General features: G+C 38.5%; 2 protein-coding genes across 3 annotated transcripts in view; both read left to right on the top strand.

The window, feature by feature from the left end:
- The window catches only part of HSF5 (heat shock transcription factor 5), a 67,442-nt gene extending 60,973 nt beyond the window's left edge, over positions 1 to 6,469 (top strand). Inside the window, exon 6 of the mRNA XM_033183657.1 lies at positions 4,201 to 6,469. Coding sequence (XP_033039548.1) covers positions 4,201 to 4,271 — 71 coding nt within the window. The 3' untranslated portion in view covers positions 4,272 to 6,469. The remainder of the gene's footprint in view (positions 1 to 4,200) is intronic.
- Positions 6,470 to 11,014: 4,545 nt separating this feature from the next.
- RNF43 (ring finger protein 43) overlaps positions 11,015 to 26,270 on the top strand; it is a 65,252-nt gene continuing 49,996 nt past the window's right edge. Inside the window, exons 1-2 of one of the 2 annotated variants that reach the window (XM_033183653.1) lie at positions 11,015 to 11,531; positions 12,586 to 13,222. In XM_033183653.1, the coding sequence (XP_033039544.1) occupies positions 12,971 to 13,222 (252 nt within the window). In that variant the 5' untranslated portion in view covers positions 11,015 to 11,531; positions 12,586 to 12,970. Of the gene's footprint in view, positions 13,223 to 26,270 lie in introns of both variants that reach the window. The other variant, XM_033183652.1, reaches the window with a different exon arrangement.

Below are 26,270 nucleotides of genomic sequence, written 5' to 3'. Positions count from 1 at the left end.
GTATTTTTATTGATTTCTGTACTCCTTAGCTCCTTGATTGGCAACTTTGTTAATGGAAGGAAGCTTGCTTTAATAAAATTATGTTTAACCGGCCGGGCGCGGTGGCTCAAGCCTGTAATCCCAGCACTTTGGGAGGCCGAGACGGGCGGATCACGAGGTCAGGAGATCGAGACCATCCTGGCTAATGCGGTGAAACCCCGTCTCTACTAAAAATACAAAAACTAGCCGGGCGAGGTGGCTGGCGCCTGTAGTCCCAGCTACTCGGGAGGCTGAGGCAGGAGAATGGCGTAAACCCGGGAGGCGGAGCTTGCAGTGAGCTGAGATCCGGCCACTGCACTCCAGCCTGGGCGACAGAGCCAGACTCCGTCTCAAAAAAAAAAAAAAAAAAAAAAAAATTATGTTTAGATGCTTGTTATTAGAAGCTGTGTGCCAGACGATATTTTAAAGCCCAATCATTAAAATTCAGTGGGTTTGTTGCTACTGTTCTTCAGTCTGCCTCCCCATTTGAGTTCTATAGTTGCTTTAACAGTCATTTCCTTTGTCCTTATCAACAATTCCTACTCTGCTTTCAAAGTAGGGTTACAACTGAGTCTATTCATATTCCAAAATCTTATTTTAGTATTTTCTACCATCATATGGCCTGTCCTTTAGGGAGCTGGTATGTCTCTATAGGTTTGGAAAATGATCATAGTTAGGTGTTATTCTTTTTGGTCAGCTTTCAAAAATCCTGATGCCTGGTTTGCATTCCACACCAATTAAATTAAAATGTCTGAGGGTGGGAGGGCCCCAAGCCTCAGTATTTTTTAAAAAGTCCCAGGTAATTCCAATATGCAGCAAGGTTTGGAAACCATTGGCTTTACTAATTGGCCAAATGGCTTAGAGGCTCTTCCTCCTAGTTATCTACTCACTACCCAGGATTAATTAGATAACCTTAACACAATGCATTTAGCTACCTGAAAAAGAGATGATATGTAAATGTATTACTGTTATCATTATTATCATTATTTAAACTTCAGAGAAGCCATTTTGTGGTAAAATGTGCATAACATAAAAGTTACCATTTTAACCTTTTTTTTTTTTTTGAGATAGGGGTCTTACTATGTTGCCCAGACTGGAGTGCAGTGGCTATTCACAGATGCAATCATAGCACACTGCAGTCTGAAATTCCTGGGCTCAGGTAATTCTCCTGCTTCAGCCTCCCAAGTAGCTAGGACTACAGGTGTGCATCACCATACCTGGCTCATTGTAACTTTTTTTTTTTGAGGTAGAGTTTCACTCTTGTTGCCTAGGCTGGAGTGTAATGGTGCAATCTCGGCTCACTGCAACCTCTACCTCCCAGATTCACGCGATTCTCCGATTCTCCTGCCTCAGCCTCCTGAGTAGCTGGGATTACAGGCATGTGCCACTACACCCAGCTAATTTTGTATTTTTAGTAGAGACAGGGTTTCACCATGTTAGTCAGGCTGGTCTTGAACTCCTGACCTGGGGTGATCCATCCGCCTCAGCCTCCCAAAATGCTGGGATTACAGTCATGAGCCACCGCACCCAGCCTTATTGTAACCATTTTTAAGTATACAGTCCAGTGGCATGAAATACATTCACATTTGTGCAGCCATCACTACCATTCATCTACAGAACTCCTTTCATCTTCCCAAACTGAAACTCCATACCTATTAAACAACAGCCCCTGGCACCTACCATTCTATTTTTTGTCTCTGAATTTGACTATTCCAACTACCTCATATACCTGGAATCATATAGTATTTTGTCTTGTTGTAATTAGTTTATTTCATTTATCCTAATACCTATTGTTGTAGCATGTGCTGGAATTTCTTCCTTTTTTGTTTGTTTGTTTGTTTGTTTGAGACAGGGTTTTGCTCTGTCATCCACACTGGAGTGCAGTGGTGCCATCATAGCTCACTGCAGCCTCGAATTCCTGGGTTCAAGCAATCCTCCTGCCTCAGCCTTCTGAGCGAGTAGCTGGGGCTACGGGCATGTGCCACCACTCCTTGCTTTCTTCCCTTTTTTTTTTTTTTGAGATAGAGTCTCAGTCTGTCGCCCAGGCTGGAGTGCAGTGGCACCATCTCGGCTCACTGCAACCTCCACCTCCTGGGTTCAAGCGATTCTCCTGCCTCAGCCTCCTGGGTGTCTGGGACTACAGGCACATGCCACCATACCTGGCTAATTTTTTGTATTTTTAGTAGAGACGGGATTTCACTATATTAGCCAGGATGGTCTCCATCTCCTGATCTTGTGCTCTACCCACCTCGGCCTCCCAAGTGCTGGGATCACAGGCGTGAGCCACCGCTTCTGGCCCCGCTTTATTCCTTTTTAAGGCTAAATAACATTCCATTATATGTGTGTACCACATTTTGTTTATCCATTCATCTGTTGATTTCTTCTCTCTTTTGCCTATTGTGAAAAATACCGCTGATTATACTACTATGATCATGGGTGTATGAGAAACTCATTTTAAGTGATAAACTAATAAACTCTTCTTCCACAAAATGCTTATATGGATAAATTACTTATTCTATATGGCTAGATTGTAGTTCACCAGATGAGTAAGCACCTGCCCCTGGTGACTAGTCTATCTTTTGCAAAATATGGCAAAAATTAGGTACTATTTCAAATGCTTTCTAGATTTTCTACCAAGTAGTAATAGAATTCCATTTTATTTGAATTAGCTATCCTTCTCAGGCTGTGGATCAATTCTGTAGAGGCTGTGTTCCAAAAATGTAGTGACAAAAGTCTTTGTATGTTGAGAATGAAATAAAGGGTTTGTGCTGTATACTTTAACTCACAAATGCTAAGGCAAAGTTGTAAGCTTCAAAACCAACCTAAAAATGCTCCCTGGGCTGGGCACAGTGGCTCACGCCTGTAATCCTAGCACTTTGGGAGGCCAAGGCAGGCAGATCACGAGGTCAGGAGTTTGAGACCAGTCTGACCAACATAGTGAAACCCTGTCTCTACTAAAAATACAAAAAATTAGCCAGGTATGGTGGTGTGCGCCTGTAATCCCAGCTACTTGGAAGGCTGAGGCAGGAGAATCGCCTGAACCCAGGAGGTGGAGGTTGCTGTGAGCTGAGATCGCGCCACTGCACTCCAAACCGGGTGACAGTGCGAGACTGTGTCTCAAAAAAAAAAAAAAAAAAATCTCCCTGGTCATGTTGCTGTAGAAATTGTAAGCTCATTAGGTTGAAGCTAGAAGCCACGTTAAGATCCTTTTATTGCTGCCTGTGTTCCTCTGATAGACGTTTTAGCTCAACTTCTACACATGATCTTAGCTTTTTTGTATTACAGAACCTAATACCTAATTTGCATTTTTACTTCTTTCATTCTTAATGAACCACTGTGTGAGGATATGCTTTCTTTTTTATGGACAGTTGAGCTAGGTGTTTTTACAAGAATTCAGCTGTGTTAGTCAATAAGTAGGAATTTTACAGAGTCAATCAACTTTGGAAAAATGGTGATTACTTATTTTAACATTGTTTTTCCTGAGGCATTGCCTTTTCATGTTCCCACAACCCACCCACCTACTCTTACAGCATGAAGGAAATGAATTTTTATTTGTATGTGTATATTCACTTTGATCCCTTTGACACTTTTCCTTACTTTTTCACTTATAATAAAAGGCAATTGAAGGCCAGGCGCCATGGCTCACGCCTGTAATCCCAGCACTTTGGGAGGCCAAGGCCGGTGGATCACTTGAGGTCAGGAGTTCGAGACCAGCCTGGCCAACATGGTGAAACCCCGTCTCTACTAAAAATCTAAAAATTAGCCATGCGTGGTGGTGCATGCCTGTAATCCTAGCTACTTGGGAGGCTGAGGCAGGATAATCACTTGAACCCAGGAGGCAGAGGTTGCAGTGAGCCGAGATTGTGCCACCATACTCCAGCCTAGACAACAAGAGCAAAACTCCGTCTAAAAAAAAAAAAAAAAAAAGGCAACTGAGATGAAGAGAGTCTTGGCCATACTGCTGAAAAGGAGAGGTACTAAAATTTGTTGGTTAACAACTAGGCTGCATCAGTATGCTTTAGAGTTATAGGAATACCCCAAAATTGAGAATCCGATGGGACTATATAATTTTAGAGCCAGTTCTACAGGTGAGACATAGACAACTTGTTCTGCTCGTCTGAAAACTTGTGTATAGAACTCTACAGAGAGGCTAAGAGGGAGTAAACAATCCTTTCTTTCTAGATCTTCATCTGCTGGTGGACGTGGCCTGCAAGCAGGAGCACTTTCCAAAGGAGGAAGAATTAAAAGAGTGAGGCATGGATGACAAATGTGACATTGTGCACTAGCTGTAGCTGGAGGCAGACTAGCCTTGCACATGACAAACTGTTGGGATTTTTTCAGTTCTGTTAAGGAAAAAAAGTATTTTTTGTTTCGTTAATTGAGAATTTTGTTAATTGAGAATTGGGAATTTGCTATGTACTACAGCGGTTCGGTTCAGATTATCTGCCTTGACAAACTACCGAACATCTAGCAGCCATGTTTTTTGGCTGCCCAGATCCCTTTTAAATGAAAAGTTCTGACCTTCTGTTATAGTCAAGGAGCATCTAAAAACTGCTCCATCTATGGTACTAGAGAATAATCTGTGTGTGTGCTGATTTGTCGTCTTGCCACTTAAACTGTAGTCAGCACAACTTTAGTGGGGAATTCAGTCTCTCTGATTCAAGTCACAGTGTGATCCTTTTAGAGGAGATCGTGTGAGAAACAGGCCTGTGAGGTCACCAACATTACAGGTCTAAATGCATCAGGAATTCCAGGGAAGAAACTCTGGAGAAGAGCTAATTTTCTAAGGGATTAACCAGGAAATTCTCTTACTTCCTAACCTAGCATTCTGTTTTAAGAGCAAGGCGTCCGGATGGACTTGGACCATCTATCACACTTAACACTCCCTGATTCTTTTATATTAATGGAAGCATTCTTCTATTTTCGTATCTTTCTTTCATTTTAATGATATATTATCATAAATGGTAAAAAGGTTTTATTAATATATCACTTAAATATCTTTAAAGAAAGTATTTAACTTGTTTTATATAATTGTATTCATAAATGCTGATAGATTTAAAGGTTTTAAAGTTTTATATTTTTATTATTGCAGGATAGAAGGATAAAGGATGCATGTGTAGTATTTTTATTTTGAAGGGAAAATGTACAGTGTGTGAACAAAAACATTAAGAGATTTAATACACTATATTCTTATTTTAGATTTTTACATTCAATAAGTATAAATTCTCATCTATATAAGGTATTGTGTGCAAATGTGGGGAAAAACTGATTAGTAGTCCTTTAGCAGAAGCTATGCCTCTGATTTTTAAAAAATGGTTTCGATCTAGTTTAAGGCTTCTGAGAGAATTTTGGATAGTGGGATAGATGGTAGCATTTTTTTCTTATCCCTGTTATAGGATTCTAGATTTGTGCAGTAGGATTGTGGGACTTTGTTTTAGGAGAGAAGGATATCTTGGATGTCCAGTTTCTGTGGTTGATCCCTTACTTTCTTACCCAGTAACAGCAAGAAACTTTCTGATTTAAAGTCTTTCGATTGACCAGAACTTTCTTATTGGATTCTGCTTCAGTTCTCCTATTAAACACTGCAGAAACAAAAGGAAAGCCTAGGAATATGAAACTAATTAAAAAGGCACTTGGTGATATGACATAGTACTGTGCTAGCCACTGTGGATGTAATAGTTCATTTCTTATACTGCGCTGTGCCTTCCCAATGATGTCAAACCCTAGAAATATTACAGAGATCTACTTTTCTGGAAAAGGGTGAGCTCTGTGTTGATCTGCAGTGACTCTGTTTAGATATTAAAGTAGATTCTGAAAAGCGACCTGTGTGGTCCATCTGATTAGACTAGATAATGTCTATGTAATGGGCATTTATTTATCTTTATTAGCAAGGTTTAAAAGAGCAAATTATCAAGACACCTGTATCTTTTGGCCAGACTATATAATATTTTGTCAGAGTATGTGAAGAGGAGACTCAATTTCCAAATGAAGGAACTTTGCTTTTTCTCAGTCATACTGAAGAGCTAATATACTGTGTAGATGATATTTTCTCCTAAATATGGCTTTCTTAGCTTTATATATGTTGAGATAATATCTTTTGAGGAACACATGTCAAGCAGGAACCTTGGCATAGATTTGGTTTCAGTTGTTTTAAGGCTTAATTAATGAAATGCCTTATTCAGCTTTCCAAACATTTTTATGTATGAATACAGCAGACCAAGGAGCTGGATCTCCTGCTATCCTTACACGCCTTGTATCTATCAACTAAAGCTGTCATTAATGACTTGGACAAAATGGCAAGAGGTATAATAAAATCTTCCTGTGAATTAGCCAGTAGGGTCTGACACAACTAGTCAACTAACAAGGTTCCTGACTAGTACCTCAGTATTTCAGTACCTTAAGCACTGATAAATTTCAATCAGTCAACAATAAAGTGAGTGTTCCAACTAGACTTGTTGTCTTGCTTGTTCTTACTGTTTGATTGGTGATTAATAGAAAACTCAATCATTATGACAGTTAATAGTATAATTCAGGCCGGGCGTGGTGGCGCACGCCTGTAATCCCAGCACTTTGGGAGGCCAAGATGGGTGGATCACGAGGTCAGGAGATCGAGACCATCCTGGCTAACATGGTGAAACCCCGTCTCTACTAAAAAATACAAAAAAAATACAAAAAAAAAAAACTAGCCGGGCGAGGTGGCGGGCGCCTGTAGTCCCAGCTACTCGGGAGGCTGAGGCACGAGAATGGTGTAAACCCGGGAGGCGGAGCTTACAGTGAGCTGAGATCCGGCCACTGCACTCCAGCCTGGGAGACAGAGCGAGATTCCGTCTCAGAAAAAAAATATATATATATAATTCAAATGAGATTGTACTTTGTTTTTCAAATAATCTGAATTTTAAAAGTTTTTTTTTTCTTTCCCCATTTAAATAGCAATGGAATTGTTTAAATGCCATTAAAGATAAAGACAATTCTTAGGGCCGGGCGCGGTGGCTCAAGCCTGTAATCCCAGCACTTTGGGAGGCTGAGACGGGCAGATCACGAGGTCAGCAGATCGAGACCATCCTGGCTAACACAGTGAAACTCCGTCTCTACTAAAAAATACAAAAAAAAACTAGCCGGGCGAGGTGGCGGGCGCCTGTAGTCCCAGCCACTCGGGAGGCTGAGGCAGGAGAATGGCGTAAACCCGGGAGGTGGAGCTTGCAGTGAGCTGAGATCCGGCCACTGCACTCCAGCCTGGGTGACAGAGCAAGACTCCGTCTCAAAAAAAAAAAAAAAAAAGACAATTCTTAGACATGTTTTACAGAAACCTACATTTTTGGAAAAGGATGAATGATCTTTAATAAATTTAATCCATCCAGAGGTGAAAGTAAACCCTGAAGGATGATCTGTCTCATGTATAAGATTAGCTAGTAGATGTCATTGAGACTTAGGCATTTCGTTACAATAGTGATGGCATCTTTATGATATCTCTAGGAAAATGTTGTAGTATATCAAACCTAGAGGGTAACTCCAAAACTTTAAAGCTGAAGAATAATTGCTCTTGCAATTCTGGTGACCTAAAACAGTGAACTAAACTACATAGAACTGTTTGGTTTGATTCTGAGTTTCTCCAGGTCTCCAGGTTCATGATGCATATCATCATCATTTCCAAATCTCAGAGTTTCCTCAAGAGAGGGCAACCACATTTGTATCTGTCTTCTTTCTGTCAATTAAGTGTGTGTATTAATTACTAGGGCTAGGTCTCTTCATTCCTTTGCACATTTTAAGCAGGAATAGATGAGGCAAAGCCTATTTGTAGGTTTTTTTTTGTTTATTTAACTTTAAAGGTATTTTTGCATATATCATATATAACAATGTATATGTTGCATTATTTATGCTATACAATTACATGGCATACACAGAATAAAAACATAAACCATGACAGATTTCAAAAAATTTTCTCCAGCAGAATTACAACTCTTCCTATCTTTTAGGAAATGAGCTACAAAGGGTCTATATAGTTGGCCTTCCATATCAATGGGTTCCACATCCATGGTTTCAGTTAACCTCAGATTGAAAAAGTTTGAGAAAAAAAATTCCAAAAGTTCTGAAAAGCAAAACTTGAATATGCCACAGACCATACACTTTAAATCCATGAGAATTTAAGGAATGTATAGGCATTGTTTTAGGTATTACAAGTAATCCAGAGATGATTTAAACTATACAGGAGGATGTGCATAGGTAACATGCAAATACTAAGCCATTTTAATAAAGGCCATGAGCATCCTTGGATTTTGGTACTCAGTGGGTACTAGAACCAGTCTTCCATGGATACCAAGGGATTACTGTAGTACCTGCATTCTATTCCTTTCTGTTTTTGAGGCAAAGTCTTGCTTTGTCGCCCAGACTGGAGTGCAGTGGCACCATCTCAGCTCATTGCAACCTCCACCTCCCAGGTTCAAGAGATTCTCCCACCTCAGCATCCCAAGTAGCTGGGATTATAGGTGCATGCCACTGACGCCCGGCTAATTTTTTGTATTTTTAGTAGAGACGGGGTTTCGTCATGTTGGCCGCTAGGCTGGTCTCGAACTCCTGACCTCAAGTGATTCACCCGCCTTGGCCTCCCAAAGTACCGGGATTACAGGCGTGAGCCACCATGCCCAGCCAGCTGTACCTGCATTATATTCTTAAAGTCCAAACAAGACAGAAAAAGTGCTACATTAAGAATTTATTTTAGGCCTGCCATGGTGGGTCATGCCTGTAATCCCAGCACTTTAGGAGGCCTAGATGGGAGGATTGCTAGGGCCCTGGAGTTCAAGTTCAGCCTGGGCAACATAGGGAGACTCCATCCCTACAAAAACATTCGTTTTATTTTATTTATTTATTTATTTATTTATTTATTTATTTATTTCTTTCTTTATTGAGATGGAGTTTCGCTCTTGTTGCCCAGGCTGGAGTGCAATGGCACAATCTCAGCTCACTGCAACCTCTACCTCCCAGGTTCAAGCAATTCTCCTGCCTCAGCCTCCCAAGTAACTGGAATTACAGGCATGCGCCACCACGCCAGGCTAATTTTTTTTTGTATTTTTAGCAGAGACGGGGTTTCTCCATGTTGGTCAGGCTGGTCTTGGATTCCCAACCTCAGGTGATCCCCAAACTCGGCCTCCCAAAGTGCTGGGATTATAGGCGTGAGTCACCATTCCTGGCCCAACAAAAAATTTTTAAAGATTTGCAGGGTGTTGGCTGGGCACGATGGCTCACGCCTGTAATCCCAGCACTTTGGGAGGCTGAGGTGAGTAGATCACAAGGTCAAGAGATCGAGACCATCCTGGCTAACATGGTGAAACACCGTCTCTACTAAAAATACAAAAAATCAGCTGGATGTGGTGGCAGGCGCCTGCAGTCCCAGCTACTTGGGAGGCTGAGGCAGGAGAATGGTGTGAACCTGGGAGGCGGAGCTTGCAGCGAGCCAAGATAGCACCACTGCACTCCAGCCTGAGCAAAAGAGCAAGACTCTGTCTCAAAAAAAAAAAAAAAAAGAAAAAGAAAAAGTTTGCAGGGTGTGGTGGCACGCACCTGTGGTCCCAGTTACTCTGGAGGCTGAGGTGGGAGGCCATGAAGGTCAAGGCTGCAGTGAGCCATGATGGCACAACTGTGCTCCAGCGTGGGTGACATAAGACCCCATTTCAAACAACAAAAATAAACAAAAAAATTATTTCCGAATTTGTCTTTGATCTAGGTTAGTTATTAGGTCTGAAATTCTGAAACTACTCTCATAAACCTTATCTACAGGGGAAACAATGTTGAAGGTCAATAGACTGCTCATCCTTTTTGCTTTCAGAGGCATTATGTCATTTAATCTTTACAACAGACCTATCGTAATTATTATCATCAGCATTTTACAGATGATCAGAGATTCATTTGTACATGAGGTAAGAAGCACATAAAATTTACTACCATAACCATTTTTAAGTGTACAGTTCATTAGATTTAACTATATCCACATTGTTGTTCATTTGTATAATTTTGAAAGTTTATGGCAGCAGTTCAGAAATAAAATGTCTCACCACAGTCAAATATAATCTGGTAATTTGAAACTTCAAATGTTATAAATGTATTAGAAACTGTTGTATTATTTCTAATGGCAAGGTAGTAATAAGGATTGTAGTTCATGAATGTGGTAATTAGCCAGAAATTCATTTTCTTTTTGCCTATGCTTTTCTCATTAATCATATTTTACCCTTTTGCTTGTATTTATGACATGGACTTATTTGGAGTCTTACATTAAAGGCATAGGCCTGATCCATAGTATTATTTCACCTCTCAAAGATTGAAAAGAAAATAACAGTTGGATTCCAGACCTCTGACATGAACCTGATTTGAAAGTTCCATATAGGCACAGTTTAGACAGAGCTACTGAATTTAAATTAGTAAGAGCTGAAGAAAAGCTAAGCATAAAATGGACAGAGCCCTTCCCAGGGTAGCAGACATAAGCAGCAGTAAATCAGTAAGTACTAAAGCACAGGATCACTTTATTCTGGCTTTCTGCCATTTATAGACACTCAAACTTGGAATGAGCAGAAATCCTTTTGAATTTATATTTGCAAAACCTTGTGTCCATTCTTTTCTGGATTACCTTTATTTTTTTCTGTTTATTTCCTCATACCATCATCTATGCTCTGTTGGGTGCAGAGTCTGCTTAGATATGTTTGAGTGGCCCTGATTTGCATGTGGTAGCTTGCGTACCCAGAGAGAGGTACTGGGGATCAAATTGGATGCAGTTTAGCTGTGGCCCAATAGAGGGAGTAGAGGAGCTGAGGGAGGGGAGAGAGCAAAAGAACGTGTCTGGTTAAGTAAGTGTTGTGTGTGTGCACCAGGAGGAGGGGGGCAGGGTGGGGGGTGGTTGCCTCTAGCAGCTCCACCCTCACTTTGTCAGCAGGTAGAGAGCGTGATTGCTGTCCCAGGGGAGGGAGTCAGAGCTAGAACACCAGTTACAAACCACAGGCTTCCTGCTCTAGGGAGTTGATCCAGAATTGTCTTTCTGAAAGGAAGCACTCGAATCCTTCCGAACTTTCCAAGTCTATCCATGATTCAGAGATACTGCCTTCTCTCTCTGGGATTTTCTGTGTTTCTGATAGTGAATTGTTGATGTATTTGCTACTTTGCTCCTTTTCTCTTTCAAGACTTGGTCATTTTATATGCTGTTTGGAGAAAAAAAAGAACTTTTATTAGAAAGGAGGTTTCAGAAATGATTTTGGATTTTTCTATAAGTGTTTAATCTAGTTCTTGGGGACAGCATCTCTCATCCTGGAGTACATTTCTGCCTTTGACCTGCATGGATTATTTTTTCAGGCTGCGGAATTTCTCGGCACCTACCTGTAGTATGGGGCACTTTGTTTGGTTGCAGAGTAAGAAGGTGGAAGAATGAGCTGTACTTGGTTAAGCAGTTGAAACCTTTTTTGAGCAGAATCTGTAAAAGCATAATTGAATTTGTTTCACCCCCGTGGATTCCAGTGGGCCCGACAGCGCAACAGGTTTGCAGATTTCTTTTGAAATTCTTTTTTTCCCCCCTCCCTCTGCCTCAGCAAAAGAAACGAATCTATATAACAGGTTCATGTTGTTCAATTGCTTGGCTTTTCAGCACTTATTCTGAAAACTTTATAATATTTTTAAACTTGACCTTGAAACACAGAGGGCTTTGTGGGTGAAGTGTATTTCTATTTACTTAAGGGTGCACATTTTAAAAATCTTATTCTGTGTTTGTACAAAGACCCAAATTTTCACAGTGCCTGGAAATAGCACAGATTTATTCTACTCAAGCTTATTTGTATTTTTTCAGGGTATTCTACCTAGAGCCTGTGGTTCATCGCCTCCCCGCTCCCCCTACCTTTTATTCCCCACCCCCTCAAGGAATTTGAAAACATGTTAGAAATAGTCCTTTTGTTTTTCTTATGAACCTAGAAAATTACAGATCATGAAATCTGGATATTAAAGTAGTTTCCAAAAGCATCTCATGAGAAATCAAAGTGCTCGGCATTTCCGAGCTGGAGAATAAAATCAAGAATCCTTAAGAGAGAAAAGAAAATGGAGATAGAAATATGAATTTTAATTGGAAAAATAATTGGAAAGCTAACCTTTTCAAATACTCTAATTATGAAAGTTGGAAAAGGTTGTGATGTTCAGGATTATCCTGTAATGTGTGAAGATACATAAATTAGCACCTAATTTATAGGCAAATTTTGGTAAAACACAAAAAATTATGGTATGTCTAAGTTCATGAAAAGTCTGTAAATGCAGTGGGCCTGGAACCCTGGCTGCACTGAAATACAGTTTAATGTGGAAACTTTTCTAAATACATGTTGTAGCATCTTTGGACATCAACGTGTGGCCTGAAATTTTTATTGTTCCCTCTTCTCTTCCATTAAAAAAAAATCTCCTTGTGGTTTTTAGTCATTTACCATTGACACATATTATGGCTTAAAAAGGGCCATCTCTTCCTTTTCTGAGCTGGAGTTCTTCACTCTCACCTTTGATGCATGGCCGTAGCTGTTTACTTTGCCTTGTTTTGTTCATGAACATTGGGTTTAGTGCCTGGCAACTTGATGCATATGGAAGAGCAATGCCAAGTGATCTGACATAATACAAATTCACGATGTGACATTCAATCACAAGCAAAGTTGGAAATTCCAAAGAGAAGTGGTGAGATCTTTACTAGTCACAGTGAAGATGGGAGAAAATGACATACCTGCCGCAGATGTGGGCTGAAAATATCCTCTTCTCTGCCCAATCAGGAATGCCACCTGTTCTTGGGAATAAACTTTAGAGAAAGGAAGGGCCAAAACTACGACTTGGCTTTCTGAAACTGAAGCGTAAATGTTCTTTTCCTCCATTTGTCTGGATCTGAGAACCTGCATTTGGTATTAGCTAGTGGAAGCAGTATGTATGGTTGAAGTGCATTGCTGCAGCTGGTAGCATGAGTGGTGGCCACCAGCTGCAGCTGGCTGCCCTCTGGCCCTGGCTGCTGATGGCTACCCTGCAGGCAGGCTTTGGACGCACAGGACTGGTGCTGGCAGCAGCGGTGGAGTCTGAAAGATCAGCAGAACAGAAAGCTATTATCAGAGTGATCCCCTTGAAAATGGATCCCACAGGAAAACTGAATCTCACTTTGGAAGGTGTGTTTGCTGGTGTTGCTGAAATAACTCCAGCAGAAGGAAAATTAATGCAGGCAAGTATAACTTTATTATATTTCACTTTCCATCTGTTTGAAATATGCCTTTCTTCTTTTGTCTTCCAAATGAAATACCATACATGGGCTTCTACTGCTTCGCTTTCTATTTCATAGAAAGAGTAGATACTGCCTTATTGGCATTCTAAAGCAAATTCTTATTTTATACTCTGGAAGAAATACATAAATCCTATATTTTAGAAGATTATCTGCTTATTTTTGACTGGTATTGCATAACTACTTAGATACACATAATACCTTTTTTTAAGTGATATATTCTGGGCTCTAATTTTTGATAGATGAAATATATTAGCTTGTGTTTAATTGACGTGAGGATTGTACTTTACATCCTGTTTAATTTGAAGTAAGCACTAAGAAGGTTGATTTTAATGGTCAGCAGCACCTGAAATTCTGGAATGCCCTTGGAGCATATTTGATTACTGTGTCACTTTTAAAATTCAGTCAAGCTTGAATGCTATGGCTGGCCTTGCACCACGTGTGGCACCCTATTGCTAAGCGCAAAATGGAGAGGATTGGATTACAAAATGGACACAAGGTGTAAACCTGCCTCCTGATCACTTTGGCCTCATCCACACATAATTTTATCATTTTCAAGAATTTAAATTTAACATATTTTTTACTGATCTGCCAAGTTTTTCAGACACAGATTCTTAGGCTTTCAGACTGTGAATGTTGCCTGTAACTCATTCATACATGAAATGACTGGGGCCATAGCATTTCATAGACCAGTTGCTCGTTCCCCATAGTAAAGACAGAACCTAGAGGGCTGTACCTTTTTAATGGTCTTTCCACTGTCTTGCTCCATAAAATGATGTTGCTTATTGATTGAAATTTATCATATAAAAGAACAATTCTTGCTGTAGCTACTGGACACAGGTTAAAATATTCTTAAATGTGATCTATCTTAGCATCCAAACTCAAATTTTAATTTTGTGATATGAACAGACTATGAACAGAACCAATTTATTGTATGAATTTTAATTATTGTCTTCTTAGAGAAGATAGGAAAATTTAACAAATTATAGAACTTATTCCCAAACATGTATTCTTTAATATATGGTTTAGTGTTTATTCATTATCACTTCTTAGGCAATATTTTGAAGCTGGGATAAATGAAGTAGAAGGAGAATTAGGTGAAAATGGAAGGCTTTGCTATTTAGAAAAATAGGAAAGAAGAGTATATCTGGAAAAATGGCATAAGATTTTTTTGAATAAGATAATTTGGACTCTAAAATGGAATTAGGAATACTTAAAAGCTAAAATCATAAATCATCTTGAATACTACAGCAATTGGAAAGGAAACTTCCTTCCTGGCCTTGCCTAGTTAATACCCTAAAGCATGAATTGTGTGCTCCATTTTAGTTTTTACCATAAGTAATTTTACTAGTCATATTTTGATATCACTGAAGTTTTTGAGAGCCATACGTGCCTTATTGATATCCTGTGATAGCATGTTCAGTGGGCTAATTATGTGGTCCATAAAATGTATTCTTTTAAGGTTTAATGTTATTATCATAAAGCTCTACATAAAGTTTGTGTTTTCATAAAGGAAAAAGTAAACAAACACCACTAGTTGGCATTCTCTTTGCCATTCATTATTTTATCAATCTTTATCATATCTTCTCTTATTCTATCCTTTTTCTCACTCTGGCAAATCTTACCAATCTTTTTTCTTTTTTAAACTATTAACTTTGATCCTATCATTTTACATTAAGTATTGTTTTTACTTTGTGAAGAGGGAATTTCATCATACCTTAGCAAAGACTTTCAGGCTTTACAGTGGATAGTTTTATGTCACTGGCAATTGTTTAGTCTTCACCTTTCTGTCCACATATGCTTCTTTTAGGTCTTTAAATAAGCTTTTTCACTAGCTTAGTATTCATTTCTGGATACTTTCCATATTGGTTTTGGTTTATTGTCTGTTAATCAATTTTTAATCTACAACAGTTATTAAAGTTTCTCAATAGCCTCTTATGAAAAACTTTATTTTTAAAAAAACAAGCTTCTGAATTATATATGTGGTTTTCTTTATCCATTTTTTGATTAATTCTTTCAAAGAACTCTAGTGTGTTAGGGACACATGGTTTACACTTCTGAAATCCATGCTGTTTGTTCCTTATCAGATTACACTGCAACTCAGGTTTACTAAACTGTGGTTAGCCAAGCCTTCCATTTAACTGAAGTTCCATTTATATCTTTTAGAGATGTGCTGTACTTTAACTTTCTCAGTGGAGAGCTGTATCCTGGTGTCACAAATCTAAAAGGAGTCTTCTCTTTGGTTTTGAGGAATTCTGGATAATTCTGTGAATCCTTCTACCTACGAATTATTCTAGTTGCCTGTTAAGATCAGTTGTCTCCAAAGATTGCAGTCAAATCTTTTTAAACTTGAGGATGCTATGTGCCAAAAAATGTACAGTTATGAGAACAGCGATTTTAAAAAAAAACATGTTGTTATTTCTGGAAATCTCAGATAATTTCTGAAAAGCAGACATTTCTTTACATTTTGTTCAATTAATTCAGCATATAGACAATTTCATAAGGACCAAACTAACTGAATTTTCATTTGTATTATGATTTTAATTTTTCTTAGATAAAAGGAGACCCCTCCTTGACAATGTGCCACCAATTTGTTAAATAGTATAATAGATCATAGAATTGCCTCTAAAAGAATTTTGTCTCAACTTTGTCTGATGGCTGTATGTACAAGGGCATTGAAAGTCAAGTTTTGATGATTTTTGTTCTGATTCTTATCCCTCACTGTTTGTGCTTAGGTTTTTCCTTGCCAATAGTAATGATCCATTTTACAAGGTATGTTCAAAATTATTAATTGTAATATTCTTCTAAAAGCACTAGAATAAAGTCAAAATAGAAGAGGAAATGTTGTTGCCTTTGCCCTTCTATTTCTCAAGTCCTCTCTTTTCGATTTCAGAACATCTCATTTTAGTCCTGTCCAAATTTTATTATTTTCCTTTCTATTTTGCCCAAGAGTTGCTTCTGTATATTACTGTATCATTCCAACTCTTTGTCATTGTCTTTAAAGTGTCTAATTCTTAGGTTTCCCCTACATTTGCCAAAATATTTGTCTCTTCCTCTTCTCTGATTTCCTTCCACTCTTTTATTTTTCTTTTGTTTTCCACTGAATTTGTACATTTAGGATTACCTTCCATTGCTATTCTGGATCGGTATTTTAATAACCATCAAAAATCCAGGTCAAGGAAATTTTTCAGATCTCTTAATTACCTGGCGGTGACTGATAAAAAGGACTAAATGATAGTGATTACTTCTTACTGTTTTTATTCACATTGTAATATATTCTTTCTCTCCTGTTTTATACCATTATAGAAGGAAAAGTGTTGGAGCTGATTTATGGTCTAATTTCCACTTTTCTGGTTTGGTTACCTCTTATCAATGTTTGTTTCTATTATTTCAAGGAATATTATTGCCACCACTTCTAAAAATGATTACAGTCATATTTTATTTCTCAATCCTGTTGATTGTTTATAAATATTTTTTCAAGGGACAACTCAAAATTATTCTTTCTTCTCAGAGCAAAAGAGTAAGAGGATCTTAGTGTAGCACAAGAGATGTCACCATCTCTAACTATCACACTCTTCCTACTCAGCTGGTTGTCCTAGATTTTCTTAGACTCCAGGATAAAGTTATGATCAAGATTAAAATGTATTCCCCCGAGGCTTCAGACCTACCATGGGAGCAGCGGTAGTTTAGCACGTGGCCAGTAGCAGTGAACACCTTCTGCAGAAATTCCCCTTTGCACAATATCTCTGCTTGCCTCTTAATTTTACCTGTTAGTCAGCACATAGTTATCCCATTGTTGCATTTTTTACATTATTTGTAGGCAGGGCCTGAAACTTTAAGTTTTTGGCCAAAGCCAGAGAGACAGTCCTATGTTGCAAACTATAGTTGGCAAAGTATCTAAACTGTGACTTGGAGGACTTGACTTTTAGTTCCACACACAGAGGAATATGCTGCCACTATAAATATTAATAGTTGTGTGATTTGGGACAAAATAGTTTTTGCCTTTCTAGGCTTCAGATTTCCAGTCTGTGAAATTGAGGAATTAAAATATAATACTGCCAAACTTCTGCTATGCACTTTGCATGTATTAGCGCATTGAATTCTCATAATAACTTCATGAGAGAAGAAATTCAGTACCTTTATTTTTTACATTTTACAGATAAGCAAACTGAGGATTAAAATGTTAATATCTGTCAAAGTATTAACTATTATTGTCTAATAAGTGGTGTTGCTGGAACTTGAACTGCAGAGCCCATGCTTTACCAGCTCTAAAATGCTGTATATGTAAGAATGCCACAGATGAAGAGAACATCAGTCTAGAGTTTGTATAAAAAATTTATTTCCAGAGTAGAAAGGAATGAAAATGATAAGTACCATGATCTGAGATTGATCCAGAATGCATCATATCCTGCTACCTTCTAATAATCTCTGTATTTCTTCTATTTCTCTCATTTTGTGTTGCATTTGCAAAGATATTAGTAAATCACAATGTCTGTTTACTCAGTATCTCCCTTATAATGTAACATATTTTATCATCTTTCTCTTCATTTTGAAAGTCTAGGTTAAGTTATCTAATATAGGAACCTGAAATAATAAACATTGAAATAGCATGCATTTAACTGACATTGCTCAAGTTAGAGTTCCTTCCATGCAGAAATTTTAACATAGAATTTTGTGATTTTGTTTGATGCCAGCCTTTAAAAGAAGTATAGAGTAGATATTCAAAGTATGCTCAACTCCGTTATTTATGTAAATGAAGGTACAGAAAATCCAATTAATTAGTAATTGACTTTGGAATGTAGTCAGGAGTATACCATCAGACACAGTTCCTCTGTGCTCACAAACATTCTTAAGTGCTTGCCTCCTATGATCCCAGCTCAGAGCCTTCCTGACATGGCTTTCGAGTCTTCTATTCTAGACTTGGCCTTGTTGTTAGAAGCCTGGCACCCAGAAAAGACAAAGAAGCTGCAGAATATTTTCAATGATAATTTTTAGTAAGTTCTCATCAAACAGATTTGTATATATAACAGTTCTGTACTTCAACAAAAATTTGTATCCAACAAAAATTTGTAAGTTCAACTTCATACATATCTGGTTAATAGGAGGTAATGAATGAAGTAAATCCCTGGTTATTGCTCCCATCAGGCTATTTAGTGTTCATTTGGCAGACTCTTGGTTGGTAGGGGGTAGGGGGCGGGGGGAGGGGGCAGGTATTTCCTTGGGTTTTGTTTTATAGTAAAGTGTGTATGTATATATGTGTGTGTGTTGTAATTATCCCGAAACTAGCCATAATTTACTTTACTTTTTTTGTTTCTTTGTTTTTTGAGATAGGGTCTTGTTCTGTCTTCCAGGCTGGAGTGCAGTGGCGCAGACACAGCTCACCGCAGCCTCGACCTCCTGGGCTCAAGCGATGCCCACCTCAGCCCCACAAGTAGCTGGGACCACAAGCATGGAGCACTATGCCCAGCTAATTTTTTAATTTTTTGTAGAGACAGGGTTTTTCCATGTTTTCTGCATTATTAAAGGTATTCCTGGACCAGGTGTGGTGGCTCACGCCTGTAATCCCAGCACAGTGAGAGGCTAAGGTGGGAGGATCACTTGAGCCCAGGATTTCGAGATCAGCCTGGGCAACATAGTGAGACCCTGTCTAAGAAACAAGGTATTCCTGGAGGTCATGGTTTTGCTTGTTTGTTTTTGTTTTATTAAAAAGCCTTGGCCGGGCTCGGTGGCTCAAGCCTGTAATCCCAGCACTTTGGGAGGCCGAGACAGGTGGATCACGAGGTCAGGAGATCGAGACCATCCTGGCTAACACGGTGAAATCCCGTGTCTACTAAAAAATACAAAAAACTAGCCGGGCGAGGTGGCGGGCGCCTGTAGTCCCAGCTACTCAGGAAGCTGACGCAGGAGAATGGCGTGAACCCGGGAGGCGGAGCTTGCAGTGAGCTGAGATCCGGCCACTGCACTCCAGCCTGGGGGACAGAGCGAGATTCCGTCTCAAAAAAAAAAAAAAAAAAAAAGGCTTTACATTTTGTTAATTGGAAAGAGTTTATTGGATTTTTTAAAACTTTCAAATTGCTAATTACAGTAGATTTTTTAAAATGTTATAAATGAGTAATATCCTGTTAGGAACCAGAATTGGTAGCAGGGTATTGTTAGAGAAGACTGTGAGAATGATATTCCATTAAATTTATGTAGAAATTTTCTTCCAAGAAGCTTAAAATGATTCACCATACCTGGAGCCAGGTAAGAACAGGTGCTATTAACTCCATTTTACAGAAAAGGAAATATACTGGGAAAGAGAAAGAAAGTAAATCATCTAAGAACAAAGTTGCACAGAGACTGAGCCGGTCTGGTTTGCAGGAGATAGGAGAGTAATCAACTTTTAAGGAATCTGAAGATGTTGATTTCTCAAAGGTCAGTTCTACTGAGTGGAAATCCTAAAGGCCTTTTCCTATTTACCCAAGGACTCCTATTCTCCTTTCCTGCTATATTTTTCTTTACAAAATTATTAATGTGGCATGCTATAATGTTTTAGTTTTGTAGTTGTCTATCTCCCCACAGTAGAATATGAGTTCTGTGAAAGCAAGGATTTTTGTCTCCTTTGTTCAAAGCTGTATACTTAGCACCTAAGTATACTTAGTCCTTGGACATGGTGGGTACTCAGTAAATATTTATTAATGAATATAAGGAATATTGTAGTACCGAGTAACTCTGATGGCTGGGAGATCACTCTAGAATAAAACATGCTTATCACATTTTTAAAGAATGTTATAAGGTAGATTATTTTGAGTGTGTGTGGTTTGATATAGCAGGCTATGTTCCTTTACTCTTCTGACTTACCAACAGCCTAGTGTCTTGTTATTTCAAAAATCATAAATGTGGCTGTAATCGATATGTGTAAGGTGTTCCTTTACACAGGATTTTAGAATTTTTTCTTTAGTTTGATAGCTTAAACCTTGCTGTTTAGGATATTCTGGTTTTCCAAGAAAGATTATTCAGGTCCTGATTTTAAACCTTTGATTTTAAGATATTAGCGTGCATCCAAAGGACCTTACCTTCTTAGTACTTAAATTTGTGATTACCAATTCTGGTTTTTAGATACCCTAAAGCACAGTTTTTAATCTTATTTGTGTGTGCCACAGGCCCTTTTGAGAATGTGATAATCATTATTGACCATAGGCACAAAATACACACAAATACTTAACATACACAATTTTGCATAAAATCTCAGTGAGTTGAGAGAGTCTGTAAGACATATCTAGAGATCTAAGGACTCCAGATGAAGAGCAACTATCCTAACATAATCCCAATTATTTCAAGAAATTAAACCAAATTCTCAAAACAAATTTACCTTCAGTTTACTTAATTTGAAAAGTACTTGTATATATTACTTGAAGTCAGACAAACAACAATATTATGATGCAGTTATAAGAAAGTGGCCTGACCTTAGGTGAAGGAACTCCAGAACTAAAAAATGATGTCTGACAAAGATCTTCTTATGTGTAGTAAGTGAATTCTGCTCTCCAAATATGAAGTGGAACTGCATCAATTCAAGACATGCTTACAATCCCTTCAGCATGGCAGTTCCACTGAAAGGCCCTTAAGAATAATGGATATTTTACTCACATGTTTTGAGATTAGTAGAACCATTGTGGCTTTATGTGTCTATTTAGTTACTACATTCAGAAAACTGAGGGTATAAAACAAACTGTAACTTTTTGTTTTCTTCCCATGTCTTTAGTTTCCACTCTTCAAGCTCCATTGCTTTCCATAAGGCAGGGTTCTTTGGGCCCTTAAATTTCTATTTGCGGCCGGGCGCGGTGGCTCAAGCCTGTAATCCCAGCACTTTGGGAGGCCGAGACGGGCGGATCACGAGGTCAGGAGATCGAGACCATCCTGGCTAACACGGTGAAACCCCGTCTCTACTAAAAAAATACAAAAATCTAGCCGGGCGAGGTGGCGGGCGCCTGTAGTCCCAGCTACTGGGGAGGCTGAGGCAGGAGAATGGCGTAAACCCGGGAGGCGGAGCTTGCAGTGAGCTGAGATCCCGCCACTGCACTCCAGCCCGGGCTACAGAGCGAGACTCTGTCTCAAAAAAAAAAAAAAAAAAAAAAAAATTTCTATTTGCTCTAATGGAAAAATTTATATATTTTTTAAAGCCAAGATGTGTTGTTGCTTGCTTGTTTTGAACGACAGATAAGCTACTTTACATACCCTTTTTATCTGGATTCTAAACTTTACAGTTCATAGATAAATTTTATTTTGTGCTATACTTTTTAATATATTGGAATCTGTGTTTAATTTACAAACTTGGAAACACCAGAGCAACCAAAATGATTTAAAAACTAAGGTTTTTAAAAAATTGTAAGCACAAAGGCCTGGCACATTATTCCTCAAGATAAGAAGTTAGACTACAATATTTAGAAATCCTCATCTCTAGGCCAGGTGCGGTGGCTCACGCCTGTAATCCCAGCACTTTGGGAGGCTGGGGCAGGTGGATCACTTGAAGTCAGGAGTTTGAGACCAGCCTGGCCAGCATGGTGAAACCCTGTCTCTACCAAAAAATTTAAAAATTAGCTAGGTGTGATATTGCACGCCTGTAGTCCCAGCTACTCGGGAGGATGAGGCAGGAGAATCGCTTGAATCTGGGAGGCAGAGGTTGCAGTGAGCCAAGATTGTGCCACTGCACTCCCACCTGGGTGACAGAATGAGACCGTCTCAAAAAAAAAAAAAAAAAAATTCCAGTCTTTGAATCTAAAGCAGAGGCAGCATAACTATCTTCAAGACTCCTGTTTGTTGTTGTTGCTTTAAATCTAGAATACCCTGTCATGATGGAAATTGACTATAATACAACTATAATTTTAAATAGCACATTAAATTATTATGTACTTTTGTGCATGCTAGTATATCAAAAAGGTATTGTTGTACATACATAAATATATGACATTTGAGAAACACTGTTGGTATTTTACTTCTGTAGAATAATTTGGATGAGACTAAAGGTCTTATGTTTTAAGTCTACTTATTTTGCTATTTTCTAAAAATACAAAACAAAAAAATGTATAGATTTCTATTCGTTTTTTCCCCCAAAACCATTTTCTACAGTCTTATGTATTATCTACTCTAAAACAACAAAAAACATCTTTTATATGATCTGGGTTTTGTGTTCCCTTATTTTAATATCTTCTACCTAGAATTATATTGATGATCTGACTTTAAAATTCTTGTGGTCAAGTTTCTTTAACTTTTGAAGGAGTATATTGGCCCTATATTGGAATTAAGTCCCATTCAGTTTTCCATTCCTAGAGTAAAATACAATTTTGATGGAGGGGAGGGAAAAGTGGCAGAATATTCCATTTGTGAAATATAATCATCAAATTTCAAGCCAGAAAAAAACAGTCAGTCCAGTCTTCTCATTTTATATATGAAGAATTGAACTCAGATTGGTGCTTATCAAAGAATTCCAATCTGCTGCTGTATCTTACTGGCCAATATTTTTAGCATTGTTTATTTATTTATTATAAACCTTTTGGGGTCACTGCAGGGAAATTAAAAAGCAGATGTCAGCAGAGATTTCCCCCTGAACATTCCATTAAGAAGATATAGACTGCCACAGGGTCTCTTTCCTCTTTGATCCCTAGTCAACTACAAGGCATACTTTAAAACAAGTGAGCAGACAAAAAATACCTCACCACAGTCTAGCAATACTTTTATGTGGTGCTGTGTCATTTATTCTGCCACAAAATCACTGCACATCAAGTGGTCTGTAGTCCTGGATCTTCTCAGAGCAATATCACGTCTTTATAAAGTCTAGGCTGAGAATCTTACCAAGACTGGAAGATGTGCTGGATTCCCTAGATGCCTTATAATGTGGTTTTCCTATTTGTACCAAATTCTGTGACAGATACTATAGTAATTCAAAGAACAGCACCTTAGCCTAGTCCAACTGAGGAGAATCAACTTAAATAGCAGGAGGCATTATGTATTGAATGCCAGATGTAGTTGTAGGCGTAAATGCATTAGAGTGCTGATTTATTTTCTCTTTCTTCCTTTCGTTCTTCCTTTCTTTTCTTTTCCTTTTCTTTTCTCTTTCCTTTTCTCTTCTCTTCTCTTCTCTTCTCTTCTCTTCTCTTCTTCCTTCCTTCCTTCCTTCCTTCCTTCCTTCCTTCCTTCCTTCTTTCTTTCTTGTCATTAGAGACAGAGTCTTTCCCTGTCACCTCTCTCTGTCACCCAGGCTGGAGTGTAGTGGTACCATCAGAGCTTACTATAACCTTGAACTCCTGGGCTCAAGCCATCCTCCCACTTCTGCCTCCCAAAGCTCTGGGATTACAGGCATGAGCTACCGTTTCTGGCCTAGGATGCTGATTTTCATTTTTTCAGGAGTCATTCAAGTGCTTGTAGTAATTCTGTCTCAGATTCCCTATGATTAAAGAAAAAACAAATGAAAAAATATTAAATTTTAACCCAGGCAACTTCAAGTAGCTTAAAGTTAGAGAAAAAAGTACTACAACCCAGTCATACCTTCTAACCTTTTACTGTTATCAGTTAATTACAGGTTGTTATATTCTTGTGTGTATAATACTCATCTTTAGCATTGTCTTTAGGAGTCTAGAATGACTAGACACCATGGCTTTTTTTTCAGGTTGCAAACTGACTTTCTAAAATGTGCCAATCAGTCCCTGTTACATTTTAGTTAAAACAGTAAATTTAGCTTTAAACAGAATTCAACATATTGGAAGTTTTGTTTGAGTTTATCTCAACTAGCTTGATTTTAATTCTTCGCAAACTACATTCCATAAGGGAAGAAATAAATACTAAGACCCTTTATGTAGAAAGTGAAGAGTATTTGAATATCATCTCTATTTAACAAAAGTTGTTTTTAGTACCTTTTTTTATTATTGACTTTAGTCATAAATGTGTTATTCCTGTTCCCTAAAATGTGTTGATTTTAGTATAATGTGAGGCGTATAGAGAACCATTTAAGAAGAATGTACCCATCCACTATGACATTAGATTATTTTACTCTAAAGTTAGTAAACTCTATGACATACATTAAACATTTAAAAATTGTCATGAGTGAATATTTGGGATTACTGGGTTGCCCCCTTGGGGTGTATGAAAAGTCCATAGGCACCTTATGATCATTTTAAGTAAAAGCAAGTCACTTAATCTTTCTTCTGTTGGTGTAGGGTTGGGGGAGAACTAAATAATCTTTAAGATCCTTTCCAGCTCTAAACTTTTAGAGTTTATGCTTATTCTAGAAATAGATTTCATATATTAAAGGGACATGTATCTTGCCTATTTAGTTCTTTTTCTTTGTCCTTAGTTGTTGGACATCAAAGACAAAATTTGTTTGGTAGGTGATAGAAAAAATCTGACTAAATTAATGTCTTACAATAAATAGGTAGCAGAACTAAGCATGAGACTCAGTTGTACTCCCAGTCTTCTGGTCCTGTACTGTCTTTACATTCCAGTTAACGCACACAAAAAAGGAGCCTTTCTCTGGAGTTTCACATTTTAAAATATCTGTAGTGAATTGAGGACCCTTATTGTAAATCCTTCGTCAAGGCTGTCCCAATGATCAGAACACATTGACTTCAATCACTAACCTGCACCTAAGTGAATCTAACCTTTGGAAAAACCTGAAAGAGCTGGAGACAACCTAGAACCAGTCTGGGCCATGAAAGTAAAAGGAGTAGGATGCTTCTGATCCTAAGTACTCTGTGAAGTGAATTGTTAGAGATAAGCTGAATAATTATAGTAAAAATAAGATTTCAGAGCAGCTAGTGGGTGTTCACCCATGGGGCAAGGGGGATAGAGCTCTAGTATATAAGCATCTGGAGGCAACTGGGAGGAGTGGAAATGGGGCCATCTGATTAGTAACTATGCCTTGTTATTAAACCGTGACTTTCTGCATTGTGTATTCCCAGAGTTGGAAAACTTCCGCTGGCAAAAAAAAAGAGAAGGGCCGCCGTGCTGTTGCTGAGGGCCATACAGTAGACACAAAAGCGCCTTCTTAGAGGCCTTCAGCAGAGGCAGCTTGTACAGGCAGGCCTGTTCCTCTCAAAGACTGGGAATCAGATTCTTTCCCCAGGGGGTTTCCAACTAGTTTGCACTTCAGAAAAACCTTTTCTTTCTCCTGCTGTTCACGCCCTGCAAAGAATTTTCTTCCAACCAAAGAAATTGTTTTATAATCAAAGATCCTTGTCCTTAGTTGTTGGACATCAAAGAAAGTTTGGAGGAGACTGGGGGATTATGTGAGTGCCTAGAATTTATTTTGAATGCAAACTTGCAACATTAGCAAGTCCCCCAAAGAATATACTCATCTCAGAGCTGGGAGAGAGCCTAATATAACTAAGTCTTTATTCTTCCTTGGTTGGATGTGCCCCAGTAAGATACAAATGACTTGAATTGCCCTATCTGGACTTGATTCACGTATGTTTGGTTCTTGAGGTACACACTTACTGGAAGAGGTCCCCCTAACTTATCTTCCCTTTTAAAACCGATATTTGGAAACATCAAACACTATTAATAAACTCAAAACAACAACCTCCCCCTCTGCCCACCCCCCAAAAAACTTTTCTAAACCAATGTTTGACTCTTGGGAGTTTGGGATTTCTCCCAGGACAGTTGATGGTATCACCAAATGTTGGGAGCCACATTCCCTGCATTCCCTACTGTCGCTGAGGTGTTGATGATGTCATTTTCTCCCACAAAGGAAAACCTCAGCACCCTGAGGGCCTGAAGTCAGGTCTTGGCAGGTAAATCAAGGAAGAACTTACTTTTGGATTTCAACTGATTGAGTCAGGCATAAAGAGACACAACCACCACATTAAGTATTAGCATCACAGCCTCATCTCTGGGGCCTGAATAGACAATTTATCATTCCAAGAAAATTAAGACTATAACTTTAAGAAATTATCTTCTGGGTAAGAACAACGATTCATTTAATATTTTGGTTCTTACACTTTGGGACATTTATAGGGCATTG

Source organism: Trachypithecus francoisi, unplaced genomic scaffold (assembly GCF_009764315.1).
Source record: "Trachypithecus francoisi isolate TF-2019V2 unplaced genomic scaffold, Tfra_2.0 Lachesis_group20, whole genome shotgun sequence".
Taxonomy (NCBI): domain Eukaryota; kingdom Metazoa; phylum Chordata; class Mammalia; order Primates; family Cercopithecidae; genus Trachypithecus; species Trachypithecus francoisi.
Note: the sequence above shows the minus strand (reverse complement) of the source record. Positions and strands in the feature narration are given on the sequence as shown.